General features: G+C 37.7%; 1 protein-coding gene across 1 annotated transcript; it reads right to left on the reverse strand.

The window, feature by feature from the left end:
- Window positions 1-5,265: 5,265 nt before the first annotated feature.
- LOC103175096 (coiled-coil domain-containing protein 34) lies at window positions 5,266-14,472 on the reverse strand. Its single transcript, XM_042341650.1, has 8 exons — window positions 14,279-14,472; window positions 12,230-12,572; window positions 11,760-11,990; window positions 10,610-10,742; window positions 9,288-9,395; window positions 7,570-7,728; window positions 7,014-7,155; window positions 5,266-5,939 (listed from the first exon to the last, which is right to left on the reverse strand). Exons 2-8 carry the CDS (start codon window positions 12,544-12,546, stop codon window positions 5,713-5,715), a joined length of 1,317 nt encoding a protein of 438 aa, XP_042197584.1. The 5' UTR covers window positions 12,547-12,572; window positions 14,279-14,472; the 3' UTR covers window positions 5,266-5,712.
- Between the last annotated feature and the right edge of the window lie 229 nt (window positions 14,473-14,701).

Genomic DNA, 14,701 nt, shown 5'->3' on the forward strand with positions numbered 1-14,701 from the left:
TGTTGATAGAAATTACTTAACGTTCCTGCCTCATCTTAAATTTTACAGTGCAGTTTGGGGTCACCCAAAAGGCTAGCCGTAAGTGAGAAGGAACGCAAGAGATAAGTACAGTTTTGCAGACTTTAATAGGTAATCTTAGAAGCACTTTACATATAATAAAAACAGTAAATGTGAACTAGGGGAGTAACTGAAGTTAAAGAAAGCAGCCACCATGTAAATGGTTATTAGGATTTTCTTAATTGGAAAACAATACGTCTGGAGATCCACAAAGCCCCACAACCCGACAGTGATAACTGAAAACAGAGGCAAGTTATTTCAGCTGCTGCAAACATTCGTAAATCGGCGATAATCTGGATCAATAGAAAAGTGTGGAAACAGGCCTGGGGGGCAGAAACCTCATTGATTAGCGGGTTTATAGCGGATTCCGCAGAAAAAATTGCTGCCGCCGCTTTTCCATTGACCCAGACAATAATGTACCAAAATTGTTGGGAATCCTGTAAAACGATATTCAATATACTAAACAAATTAATGGGGATTTCACAACACTATTGTGTTTCTAGGTTAGAATGCACTATTTGGCAGTCGTGAGTACAATACATAAGGGTGGACTGCAGCAAAATAATTGTATTTAAACTGGAATGTTGTGGCTAAACTATGAATAAGCATGCTCCTGAAAGTTAAATAAAATAGTCTTGAGAGAAAATATACTGTCCAGTATAGCAGCAGCCCATACCATTAGTTATTAGATAGTGCTCTTCAAGAGAGAGATAAAGCAAAATGTGGAGCAGAGTGGTAAAAGAAAATGCACCATCCTATTAATTCAATTTAATATTGTGGAATAACAAAGATTATTCATGGTCAGGGTTTTGTCTAAGTGCTTCCAGATTAATAAATGTAAAACAATATCTAAATAAAATTGTCCTTTAAAAGACAGCAAAAGCAGGAAGAACTATGTGAGCAAACAACACAAAATGAAGGACAATTCAGCAACAAGTGGCTGTTGCTGAACATCCATTCAGAGAGGCAACTGCAGATAATAAAGCTGAGTTTCTAAGGTTTAAACCTACACCTCGCTACTCCTCCTCCCAGATAGGACCCAACTCAATGATATAGTGTTTGAACTTAAAATTATCCTACTCCATGAATCAGTATGCAAGTTGCAGTCTCTAAACTGTTTCAAAGAAATGAAAATGTTGAAACATATTAAAAACTTGATTCAAACCTTGGCTTATTCTGATTTTTAAAAAATCTTTCTAACGCATTTCCACCAATAATATTTCAGAGGAGCAATGAACAGCAGCTTGAAAAAAAACATGAACACAAATAAACCTAAGTGCACTAAACAGTAACTCATGCCAATGAGAACCTTAACAATTTTAACAAAATGGAGAGGAATGAAACGGTGTTGAAAGCAATAGGAATTAGCAACAGATATGTTTGTAAATATTATTTTGCTGAATTGTATTGGCGCCAGATTAAGTTACACGCAAGAAAAAAAAGTAATCCACCCTTCAGTTAAAATCTGCTTCAGGCAAAGAATGAATGAACAAATGACGCAAATTGCATTTATTTATAATGACAGTCTGTTTGTAAAGTAATGGAAAATTTCCAAAAGCTTAGTTGTTACAACAGGTAGATTGATGTCTGCCGCCTTGAAACTTATTTCTCTGTCACTCTTAAACAATGAGATTTCCAAAATATTGAAATACTTGTGAAATGCAACATCCAATATTGTTCACAAATTGATCAAATGCTGAAAGTGACAATGACCAATTGCTGAAAACCCCATAGTTATTGAATTTTTGGTTATTATTACAGCTATTTTGAAGCAAAAAAAATGCTGCTCTATGCTCTCATATTCATTCAGGCAAAATACAACATTAAAAAACAAATCTATTGATGCAGGTGATAAGGAATGGACACAATCCAAAGAAATCCCTTTGGCATCAAACCACTTATTTCCTCCGGTATGCAATTAACAGGCAATATATCAGAGCTCTATAACTTTCTTTTTGAGTATATATTTGTTTAAAACAACAGAAGGGTTAACCTTACCATTTAGTAGTTAATAGATTTTGCTGCTTCAGAAGCCATGTTCATGTTTTTTATTTGAACCCAGTGGAAATAGTCATAGGCTGAAGCACTGGATTGTGAGTGCTCACAAACGCAGCAATTTAGGGTCATGTTTTGGGACTCCCAGGTGTAACGGTGTGTTTAAGTTGTAACCTAATTATGTTATAGTCCACTCAATTATTGAAAAGACTCCCCCCACCACCCTAATTGTCACTTTCTTTACTGCTGCTTGAGATCATACCAACTGTGGTAAATTAAGTGATTAAGTACTCAATTTAAAATCAGAACCAAGCTGCTTAACCTGTGCAAATGAGCCCGGAGTGCAATATTGTGGAAATTAGTCAGAAAGTGGCAATTAAAAGAAAAAGAATGTCCAAGCACATATAGAGTAAATGTTTCTAATTATGATTGGCTTCAGCAGCCCAGAGCTGAGGAGTCACAGTTCGAGCTTCTGTCTCTATCCATTAAACAATCTAAAAGCCACACACACACACACACACAAATAGTTCATTTTTTTTCAGAGAGATTCTCATCTTGGGTTTAAAGATAAAAAAAACTCTACAACATAGTCATGCATATTTCATACTTCTACTAGTCTACTACAATTTCGGTTGATGACCTGCCATGTCTGTTTTGACAGATACAGGTCATTTCTGTAATTGCAGTGATTGGTGGCTGCTGTCCAGAATTAAATACTGTACTAAACTGCTGTTTACTTCAAGTGTTCATATCTAATTTTAAGATGGGTACTTATTCCAGTCTAGTGTCTGAAGACCCATGTGGTTGATGAGTTATGTCATCAATACAGATCTCACTGCAAAACTATCATCGACAAAGTTATTTACATTATAGCACATTAGTTTCACAAATACAACTATTTGGAGAGAAAACTGAGATAGGCCTAAGGTTATCCTGTTTGAATGTGGTTGAACCAAATACATTTAGCTGGGATGGGGTGGGGTGGGGAAACACAGGCTGTAATATCAGAGGTCTGACTAGATTAAGCCAAAACTCAAAGAAGTTGAGATGATGATGTCTCATTAATTATGTTTAAATGAGCTGACTTGAGCACGGAGAGAGGGTAAGATTTTTTTTAAAAAAGGGAAAGATTAGCAATTGCATTGTTGAACGTCAAGATGTAGAATCTCTTTTTATGTTATAACACAGCAACAAGTAATGGAAGCAAGGACAAGAAATATTGATTACTAACATTAGCAATGCTCTATTTTTAACAGTACGACTCTTGAAATGCATTTTGCACATGCTTTTTCCTAGCAATACTACAATTAGTAAAAAATAATCTTTATAATAGAGCGCATGACATTAACTGAACAATCAACACTGGCTCAGTTGATAAGATCTCAACACAATGATTTTCAAAGAAATCCGTTTTCTTTCGGGCTGCTGTTCTTTGAAATGTTATCAGTTATCAGAAGCTCTATTTCAAGATGTTTCTGCTTAGGAAAAATTTGTGTCTCTTACCAGACCCTGGTAAATGGAAACTAGTAGTTCTATTAACAAAGAAGGGAATGACCCCAGTGAAAAAAAAGCTCAGGTCCCTTTTGAGCAAGATGTAAAGTTACTGACAGCTGGAGCTCCTGCTTGTCAACACTTTAGGACAGTCCCACGCTCTCTCAGGGAAGCATCGGAGAGGATGAAGTTTCAAACTATTCTTTTGAAAACAAAGCCAAGCACTGACCAAAAAGCTGAAGACCCTTTTGCATTGGATGTGGCTTTGTTAAATGTGCACAATCGCAGGAGATTTTGATTACTACTTTAGGCTATTTGGGTTCTCTTCACGGATTTCTCCTGGACACCTACGCCGTTCTCTGGGACAAAGTTCTGAAGTTTCTGCTAAAGTTACATATCGAAAACTTTTCAAAATCTTTAGATTTACTTTTACAGTTTGAATATATGATTTCCCTATCCTTTATCAGTAGGCTCCATGTCTTGAATTTGAAATGTAATTGTTTTAGTCAGCCAGATGTCTGACTCGGGTGACATTTTGGTGATCAGCGTCACTTATTGTTGAAAGTAAAGTTCAACTTTTAAGTCACAATTTCCAAAAATTACCTTTCAACTAATTGTATCATCGCATTGTTCAAATAATGATGTATTTTAGATAAATCACAGGCAATAAAATCAAATTTAGCAATTAGGATTATAAGGCCAAACTGGCTGTTAATAACAAAATCAAATACAACTCCAACAATTCAACATATAAACCACAGCACCCCCCCACCCCACACTCATTTATATTTAATTTACTTTTGGTAGCAACCTTCAGTGCTAACTATGTAGAAACAAACTTACAGCTGTCTTCCCCATGATTTGTTTACACATCCTGTGTTGAAACAAAAATGTACCAATGTAAACTCATCACCATATTTACCTTCAGGGGCCTAATGGTCAAGAGCTCTAATGGACACTTTTAGTTGTGGGATTTGAGTCCATCTAATGTATATATAGCTCATGTTTACCATCCCAAGAAGTTATGTAAGAATGATCAAAATCTAGGTTCCTGATGGAGCTAGTTGTTACAGGACAAGCAAAATGCTATGCTTCAATTTCATTTACTACCTCCTTATTTCAATGAGGTTTTCCAATATAGTTAGCATTAGATAACGCACCTTCAACTGCAACAGTCATCATTCATCACCATTCGTCAACTTTCAATGGCATTCTTTTTGTTCGACACATTGAACGGAATCAAATAACAAGGGATGACGCAAAATGAAAATAAGCGAGAAGCAAGGAGGGAAGTCGGGGGCACTTTTTCCACCCATCGGATATAGGACCCACAGCAATGATACAAATCTTGTCGAAGTCACCAATTATGAACTTTCACTCTTAAACCTGTGTCAACTCAACCTTTATGCTGCCTTTGACACCGACAACCATTCTACCCATTCATGGTTGTTCAAGCATGTCAGCATGGCTCTGGTGGTAATATTCTCATTTCAAGGCAGAAGGTTGTGGGCTCAGGCCTCATGTTGGGACTATTGTCCAGGCTGACACTCCAACATGCTCTTTAGAGGTATAGGCTTATTTAAAGGTATAGACTACCATTTAACTGAGGGCTGTCATTTAACATCGGGAACTAGATTTCAAGACAGTTTGAAATATTCAAGCAAATCTTATCACCTGAATTAGTTTCAAGATTTCACAGAATTTTTTAATTAAAACCAGATCTTAGTGTATTTCAAATTTATTTCAGTACAATGAATAGTGCCACTGTAAATCTCAGAGTAAGTGATTAATTCATTATACATCCTTGTGCTACTTCATTCGTAATATACAAACATTGGTAAAAACCTTTTCCTTAATATGAATGACAAGAATTATAGTTAAGAGAAAAAAAATTACTATAAGCCACCATAAGGTGTATATTGAAGAAAATGGACTATAGTCATTTGACACGCTGTAAGAAATGCTCATAAAATTTTTTTTACATTTCGTATTAGGTTGCATTAATAGTTGTTAGTAGTAAAATGTCAAAGAATGAAAACAAATCTGCAAGAGTGACCGTAAAAAATTTTTAAAAAAACATTTCAACAAAATATAATCTAGGCTTAAAGATTACACAATCTTTACATTAAAAACAAATAAATACATAGAAATGTAATGAAAATGCTGACACTATGTATATTTTTTTAATCTTGCTCTAGTCCAAGTGTTTCCAACAATAAGATTGTCCCTTGGTTTGATGACCACAGGTGGTTGTGGGTTACACAGCCGAACTGATATTCTATTCTTCTTAGAAGTTACTTTTCTATTAACATCTTCTGAGCATGGCACAGGAATGGGCTTCCATGGAATTGGATTGCAATAGCTTGGAGCTGGATTGGAACTCCCATCATAATAGCCTAGAACACAAGATTCAGAGAATCACTAAAATAAGTATACAATACCTTAAAAGATAAATCAAATTTATTCATGACACTCAAAGGAATTTATGTACACCCAATTGTACAATCTCTTCTATTTTCAGAAATAAAAGGCTGGGTAACATGTTATTGCTTCAATGTACTCTGCCATGGAGCAATAGGATTAATATCTTCGCCCACATGTGGTTCTGATTTAAGCATACTGTCAGGAGGGGATGAATAGTGAAGACTATGCCCTTTCTTACAGCAAATGTAAAATAAATCCCAAACGAATATGGAACTGTGAGGAAATTGAGGAAGTGTTGCTTTCATACATCCCAAAATGTGAAGGAAAAACAAATTTCTATACTCCAAAAAACAAAATGGTCATTTCTTCCTCTGTGTGAGAGAAATGGAACTGAATTTTGTGATGCTGTAATGTAAAAGCATCAACCAACAAGGAAATCATGACCTTTTGAACATCTTCACAAAACATTGCTAAACACTGAGATATATTCATCAAACTCTGAAGCACGTTAAACAGCAGACTGGACTGGTTGTTATCAACTAAATAAGGGATGACAGCAGTCAGCAGGGCCAAAGGACTGCCACAGGGCAGGCACTTCGATGAAGCACAAGAGCAAAGTGCAGCAAGCAAGCAAGAACAGCTGTGAAAAACAGATTGAACTAAAGGTTGTTGATAAGAAACCCAAAATACCCAATACTGAGGCTCAGATAAAAGACAAAACTGAAGATTCTGTAATGTATGTACAAAAAGTATTTGCAAACACTGTGGTGCCTCTCAGGCAGACTGAAATTTGATATGCACTTCAAGAACCAATTTAACACAGGCCGAAGGAATTGAAGGTGGGATCTGATGTGCTGTTTGGATAGATGTGGTATTTGACAAATGCATTCCCAAAGTAAAATAATATTTTTTTCTATAACTATAAATACTCTTGCCATCCAAATCACAATTTCATATAACCAGATTATATTTTGCCTCTCAACCAATTTCCCCTTACCCCTGCTGAAGACTTTTGCTGCTTTTTTGTGTGTAAGAATAGCACAAACCTGTCAGTTTCCCATTTGCATAGCCAAAACTGCTTGGGGCTGTCCGAGGTCTGCTTTTGGCTTTTTTTAACCACTCTTTGAAAACTTGGTTGGCCTTTTCCTTTTTTTCTTGTATTTTAGCTATTCGTTTTTCTTCATCCTCCTAAACACACAAGATAAAGAGAATACTATTTCGATGTATGGTTATCGCAGTGGATCAGACTCAGGTGGATCAGAAAAGATTCCCCCTCCCTTGAATACAATACAAATTTATATAGCACCTTTCAAAGTTAGAATGATGTCCCAAGGCAAATGTAATGTTAAGTGCAAATAAGTGCTGCTTACCATTTATTTTGAGTAAAAAAAACAGTGTACGATGTTGACCAGAGAACATATGTGCAACCCACTAGCTTTTACTAACTATAGTTCAGAAAATGAATTGGCGGTTCTTTTGAAATGATACTGCACGATTTTCAAATGCTAAGTGAATGAACCACGAACACAATGCGAGTTTCAATGAGATGATTGCTCAGACTGTAAAAGATGACACACGATTCCACAGAAAACATAATTCTACCTTTTCTTTTCTTTTATGCTCTCTTTCTTGCAGCTTTTTTTTGTTAAGCCATTCTTGAAATTTTTCATTTGCTTTTTCTTGTGCTTGTGCCCTTTGCTCTTCCTTGGCCTCTTTTATCTTCTTCTCCTTGCGAAGCTTCAATTCGTTTTCCAACTTTTCCTGCAGACAATCCATAAACTGTTAAAATAGGGGCACCAAAACACAACTCAAATCTATTTCTTAATGTACGTAAGCTTTCTCCTCAGTGTGTCAAAAACTATAGCAATCACAAAAAGTCCTTAGCTTCAAAATCTTATTTTCACTGCAGTGAAACGTTGAATAACAGTAAGAGTGCCATTATACTAGCAGCAAAGATTGATTCTCCACAAGCACAGCACCTATATTATAATTTGATACAACATTCAGTTTTATATATTTCCAAGAGATGATCTAAAAACTTATTGTATAACTGATTTCCCTTTCTGACAGAAAAAACTCTCACAATTTCAAAGCATTTAATCTCATAAGAGATGAAACTCATTCTTAACTGTGGAAGACAGATTTGAGTGACAGGCAGATATTGGATCTAAACCAATACCAATTAGTTTGAAGATTGGCAGATGCTTTCTAAATATTTTCAAACGCTTTCAGTTAGTCACAGTATGAAGTATAATATTTACAGGAAAAGTTTAAATTATATTATGATGTTGACTAAATTTTCTGTTAAATAAAAACAATTTTTGAAGTTTGATCTATTTCCTGTCCAATCGGATGGACTTTTTGGAAAGCCCTGGGGAAAGGTTTACTGAAACTGCAAGTCAGATGATACTGAATCTGGCCTTCAATGATCTAAGTGCAGAATAAAACAACAAAATGAAAAGGCCTCAACACTAATGTGAATATATTGTATAAATACAGATGGTAGTTAATAGCAACTGTTTACCTTGCAGCCTACACACTGCAGGCAAGAATTTTAAGTTTATTTTAAAATGAATAAGTTTCACTTATTAATCACAAGCTTGAGTCTCCATTCCATTGATCATTGACAGCACTGATTCTGGAAGATGTCAGTTACCAACAAACAGCAAAGTTCCTTTTCTTACAATGCTGCTTCAGCAAATACGTGCAGCATTAATGACAGCAACTCTTGACGATCTTCATGCAGACATTTTTAATTTGAGGAATTATAGATTGTTAAAAACAGATTACTATTTCAATTAATATTTAGAAATGTAAACTTTTTTTCCAAATCGAGTTTGCGATCCAGTTACACTCCAAAGTTTTCAATAATTAAATGCAATTTTCAAACTAAGTTGCCAATCTAGTTTTAGGAGCTCCATACCTGATCCAATCAAACGACCTGGGACTACCTATATTCAAATATGCAATCCTTTTCAGTTAAAAGTTCCTGGCAAATTCTCTAAATGGTTTTAATAATGCTGTCAAAAAACAATACAGCAGAACACCATTGCATTCACTTAGATCAGAATACGATTTACTGCAGTAACATACTATCAGCCACTCCAGAGTGCAATATATATTTGTGAATGTAATGACATCATGAATTTCAGTTGATTTTATTAACAATTTGCACTTACATCAAAAGTCAAAACCCTTAAGCCTTTGAGGAATAAGCATTTGTGTTTTCAATATGAGCTTCTGTATGTGAAAGCAACATCGCAGGCATCACAAAACCTGTTACTAAGAAAGGCACAGGGACAAGATAAGACATTTTTCACCTTCTCATTCTTTCTCTGAACCCAATTTTTGTGCATTTCGTGTGCACGAATTGTCTTCTCTTCGCGTTTTTCTTGCTCTATTAAGTTTGCTTCCTTTAATATTACTTCCTGCAAAGCAAAAATAAGTTTTCTCAGTAATTAGCTTAGTAATACAGAAACTCGAAGTTTAACCTGAGTGAATCTCCCTTGTGGCAAAATTCAAAACTTTCCTGCCTGTTGGTTGAATATTTTGATTGGCTCAATCAATGTGACTGATAGAAGATGAAGAATTGCTTGGTTTTTGATCCATATTTAAGCAGTACCTCATGAAGAAATTCTCTCAATTTGTATTCATAGCCAATCTGCCTATAGTTCTTTTATTCCCACTGACAGAAGAGTGATTTGTGATCTGAATTCTATTTGGAAGTCGGTTTACGCATTTTGTGAGTTGTAATTAATTCTTTCCAAGTGAGCAATTCCCATTGCTTTTTAACCTTTTGACTAGGATTAAGCATAGTATAGAGGAGCAGTCCCACATTATTATTAGTAGGGTTATTGTCAGCCATTACTGAGCCTCAAGAAGTTTCAAGTAAGCATGTCAACTGCTATAGCTGTTTATAAAGCCTCTTTGAAAAAGTTATTAATGTTACCAGAATCTCTTTAGTTAATTAAAGACTTGTTCTTTGGAACAGAACTGATTTTGCTTTCAATAAACAGACAAAAAATAGACAAAAAGCAGGAAATAGCAAAATGTGATTACAATAGGTTGGAGTTCTCTCAGAAAACACATTCAAAATGAACTAGTTTGCAATACAATACCTACAAAGTAAGGAAATTACTTTTGATACACTGTAACTGCTGCTATAATTTTATAGAACTTGATATTGCGCACTTAGTTGAAACTATAAACAAATTTTTGACTGGCTAAACTGGATGAGATTTACCAAGATGTTGTATATGAACGGGTTACAAATAAAAACTAAATTTATCAAAAAATATAAACATTACTCTCCCATAAAGTTTGTTTGCAGTATATGTAAACTACAGTGCTTGATTTTTAAATAGTTCCTCACAAATTTTGAAAAATAAAGAAGATATACTTGGCTATATCTTCTACATGAATACCAAAGTTCGGAAAACAGATTAACATTTTGTGAAGTTGGCATAAGATGCCTATTTTAGGCTGACAATATTAATATAGAAAAGTCCCAAATGAAATCACTGACAATGGGATGACACAGAGGCATTGATTATTTTCTGAAAAACGGTTTACAGACTGGCTTTACATTCTATACCTGGATACTATGTCATCACAAAATCATGAAAACAATTAAAGCACTTGCCTGATGAGATTTGTTTTGCATTTCACTACGTTCTTCCTTTGTTTTCTTTATTAGCCACTGCTCCCAAGCAGTAAGAGATATGTCTTTAAAACACAGCTCACTTATGATTTCCTTTCTTGTGGAACCTCTAAGTCTTCAGAGCAAATGCATTACATATATTTTATTAGAGCAACACAATATAGACAGTACTGTTATTGCATACTGCACAAAAACCTTGTTGCAGACATTAAGTCAAGAAATGTAACAATCCTTATAAATGACCTATAATAATAATAAACCTTGCATTGGATATCACGTCTTCGAAACGTCTCAAAGCATTTCCCTTTCTATACTGTAAAGTGAACTGACTGTATATTTTATAACGGAAAATGCCAACGTTGTACAAAACAAACAATTATCTACGAAATTCATCTTGCCAAGCAATGATATACATGATCTAATATCAAAAAAACAAATGGCAAAAGTAATTTGGTAGTGTTCCAGATATACTAAAATTATAAATTTTGCCTAAATAGTTTTGATTCTCATGACAAATTAAATGCAACAATCACTAAGCAGTTCTATTTTCAGTGGCGTGTCAGATTCTATATTGTTTTGTGACAGTGGGTCCTGAATCACAAGTCCGTAAAACATTGATCAAAAACAAACAATTGGCTGCCACGTTTCGCTCACAATTCACTTTACAATATATTCTGTGAAGCGCTATATCAAATGCAAGGATTATTTATTTTGTACTTTGTATTTTTGCTTCTGTGTTTTTTGTATTTTCTTTGCATTTTCTTTCATTACTTCACCTTCAAAAGCTACGCCTCAATCACCCAAAGGCAGCAACAACAACAACTTGGATTTATATAGCGCCCTCCACGCCAGATGGCGTCTCAGAGCGCTTCACAGTAAAGAATCACGGGGCCGAGCCAGGGGGAGGGGAAGGAAGGTGACCAAAGGGGTGGTCGAAAAGAAAGGTCTTCAGAAGGGACCTGAAAGTAGGAAGAGTGCAGTGAGGAAGGGAATTCCAGAGCCTCCTGGCACAAGTTTTGCAATTAGTCAACAGTACTTTTCACATAGTTTTCTTACAACCAAACAAAAAAGTTAGTATGATATTGGATTAGCCTGCGCTAGTTTAGAATAGTTGTAAGGTGACATGGTGTACCTGGATGTAGATACTGTCCGCCTCTTTGAAGCAGTATCTGTCAGTCTGTTTCCTGTGCATTTTGCTCTTCTGCTTAAAGGTCTATTTGCAAATTTGTTTGGAGCCTCATCCTTTTCTTCAGATTCATAGCTGCCGTGGTAAATCAGAGAAAGCAGCGAAGAGGTGGAATCTTCCGAACAGTCAAAATTACATTTCCTGTGCTCGTCTTCTTTTCTTGACCAATTGTTTTGCCTACAAGGGGTTGAATGATAGTTTAAAATTTTCAATAAGTTTACAAGGAAAATTATATTACACAGGGCAGCATATTATAGGCACTTGTTCAGCTATGTTGCTATCCATAATGCTATCCAGTGGTCACAGTATACTACTGTCTCTTTAGGGAGCCACTTACAAACCACAAAGAGAGACGAAGAAATCAGATGCACAAGAGCACAATATGAAACGCAATGTGAAAACATGAAGTGATCTACCTAGATTCTCTTCGTATCTCTGGTGTAGAAATTGTTGGTTTATTTGAAGCAGGATCTGTCCCTATGCTTGAAGTAGATTCTTGAACTCGGTCTGAAATTCTACATGTTTGCTTATTTGGAGCCTCATTTTCTTCATCTTCACTTTCGTAGCTTTCATGATAAATGGGAGAGAGTAGGGAAGAGGTGGAACCTGCTGGAGAAGACAAGTCACAACTCTTGGGCTGGATCTCTGGTTCTAATCTACAACTATGGTGATGTGAATCTGAATGGCAAGTTGTGTTTTGGGAAGTTTCCTGGTAACTTGATTCAGAAGACATTCTTCAGTTACTCCACAGAATCTCCTCTGGTAAAAGAAACACAATGAATGTCAAGATAAGGCTTTCAAGAGATTATACCAACCATATCCATCAATTTTGCTTTCAAATTTTAATCAATAAAGTTTACCCTCCCGATCTCAACCCGCAGCTCAGGTCCAAATGTCTGACCGGCCAGCTTCTTGGGACGTCCTCCCAACATGAAAGGCGCTATACCATTGTAATTTGTTGTTAAAGCAGCAAATCGTGTTTAGAATGCAGAAATCTCAATATGTTATAGAAGTATTGTCAAGTGCAGTGTCTGTATCTATAGCGTAATGACAACAAGAAGATTACATTTGTATAGCGCCTTTCACGTCGGGAGGACGTCTCAAGGATGCTTGACAGAAAATGCTGGACAGAATATAGCATTTCAGGGGTTGATTCTTGATTTGCACACATGCAGAAACAGCATTTGAAGAGTTCGCCATGTGGGGATAATTTGAGTAAAATGAAGGTTGATTTAATTATTTTTTATAAATATTATATTTTCTAGGCAATCTGTCTGTGGCTCTCCTAGTCCCTGTTCAATAAGGAAAGATGTCTGGATTCCAAGAAAATAATGAATCCTTCAATAATGATAATCATAATCCTTGCATTTGATATATCATGTCTTCAAGACATCTCAAAGCCTTCACAGATTATATTGTAAAGTGGAGTGACTGTGCATTTTGTGGGCGAAATACGGCAGCCAATTGCGCAGAGCAGTGTCCCACAAACAGTCGTGAAGTGAGCAACTAAATTATTATTATTTTTTGGACGGATTATTACTCCCCGGAAAGCGATCTGCCAATCGACTAACAACCAGGTTCCTACTTACTGCTCAGTAAACAGAAGAAAAATACCTGAATCAACATTACTGATGTATAATGATAAATGTACAGTGATCTTTAACGGCTTATTGTCAGTCTGTTAAGTGCAATTTTATTACACACACACACACAGCCTCACCAGTTTTACCGTATATCCATCCCCTGAAGCGATTTGAGGTGTTGCGACTATGTGATAAAAGGCGGACGCTAAATAATAATCCAGTCCCGCACCAGACCTTCGCGACCACATCACTCCCACCCTCGCTCGCCTCCACTGGATCATCCCATCCCCCAGAGGATCGAATTCAAGATCCTCATCCTCACCCACAAGGCCATTCGCGGCCTCGCTCCCTCCTACCTCTCCGACCTACTATCCCCCAACCTACCTGCCCGTACCCTCCATTCCTCCGGCTCCGGTCTGCTCCACATCCCCCGCCCCAACCGCCCGACCATCGGTGGCCTTCGGCCTCTCAGCCCCGAGGCTCTGGAACTCCATCCCTCAGTGCCTTCGCCGCTTCCTCCCTTTCCTCCTTCAAGGCCGGTCTCAAGACCTTTCTCTTTGACCTTCAGCCTTCAGCTCCCCTCTCGACTCTCTACCCCCTCCTCACTCCCTCCCTTCCCTCCCCTCACCCTGACCATCTCCCCCTCCTCACCCCCTCCCTTCCCTCCCCTCACCCTGACCATTTCCCCCCAATGCTCGGGTCCCGACCCAACTGTCCAGGGCCTTGGGACGTCCTCCCGACGTGAAAGGCGCTCTATAAATGCAATCATGTTGTTGTTGTTGTTGAGTGAGGGGCGGGGCACAAGTCGGTACCGCCCCCTTTGTAAGTGACGTCAGCCCAGCGAGCTGCCAGCGCTCATTTCGAAATTCACTCAATCCTCACCTTCCTCCTCCTCCTCCTCCTCTCGGCTCTCGATCACCGACGGGACGAGCGGCGCTTTGATCTTTCTTATTTTTTTCCCTCTCTCTCTCTCTCTCTCTCTACTCTCGTCCTCCTCAAGGCTCCCCCGCTCTCGCTGCGCCGCCGCCGTTTGCCGCATCAAACATGGCGCCGCTGCCCCCCCATCCACCAACCACCGCGGCAGGGGCGACCGTTACCCGTGAGCCTCCACCTCCGCTCTCGGCCAATCGCAGCGCGAGCGAGCGAGTTCGAAAGCGCCGGCGTCGTCACCCGCGTGGCAACGCGTCGTCACCCGCTTGGCAACGCGTCGTCACCCGCTTGGCAACGCGTCGTCGGCGGCCAACAATCACATCACAAAGCGCTGGAGCCGCCCCCAGAATCCTCCCCCTCCATTACACCCGTTAC

The sequence above is a fragment of the Callorhinchus milii genome, unplaced genomic scaffold, assembly GCF_018977255.1.
Source record: "Callorhinchus milii isolate IMCB2004 unplaced genomic scaffold, IMCB_Cmil_1.0 Scaffold17, whole genome shotgun sequence".
NCBI classification, from domain to species: domain Eukaryota; kingdom Metazoa; phylum Chordata; class Chondrichthyes; order Chimaeriformes; family Callorhinchidae; genus Callorhinchus; species Callorhinchus milii.

What these genes read in the sequence shown, in the direction of transcription:
- LOC103175096 (XM_042341650.1), bottom strand. Translation starts at nt 12,546, where the DNA reads ATGTCTTCTGAATCAAGTTACCAGGAAACTTCCCAAAACACAACTTGC. An exon ending in GAGATACGAAGAGAATCTAG is followed by an intron (nt 11,991 to 12,229) that starts GTAGATCACTTC and finishes AACCCCTTGTAG; the next exon opens with GCAAAACAATTGGTCAAGAA. An exon ending in TGCAAAACAAATCTCATCAG is followed by an intron (nt 9,396 to 10,609) that starts GCAAGTGCTTTA and finishes TTTGCTTTGCAG; the next exon opens with GAAGTAATATTAAAGGAAGC.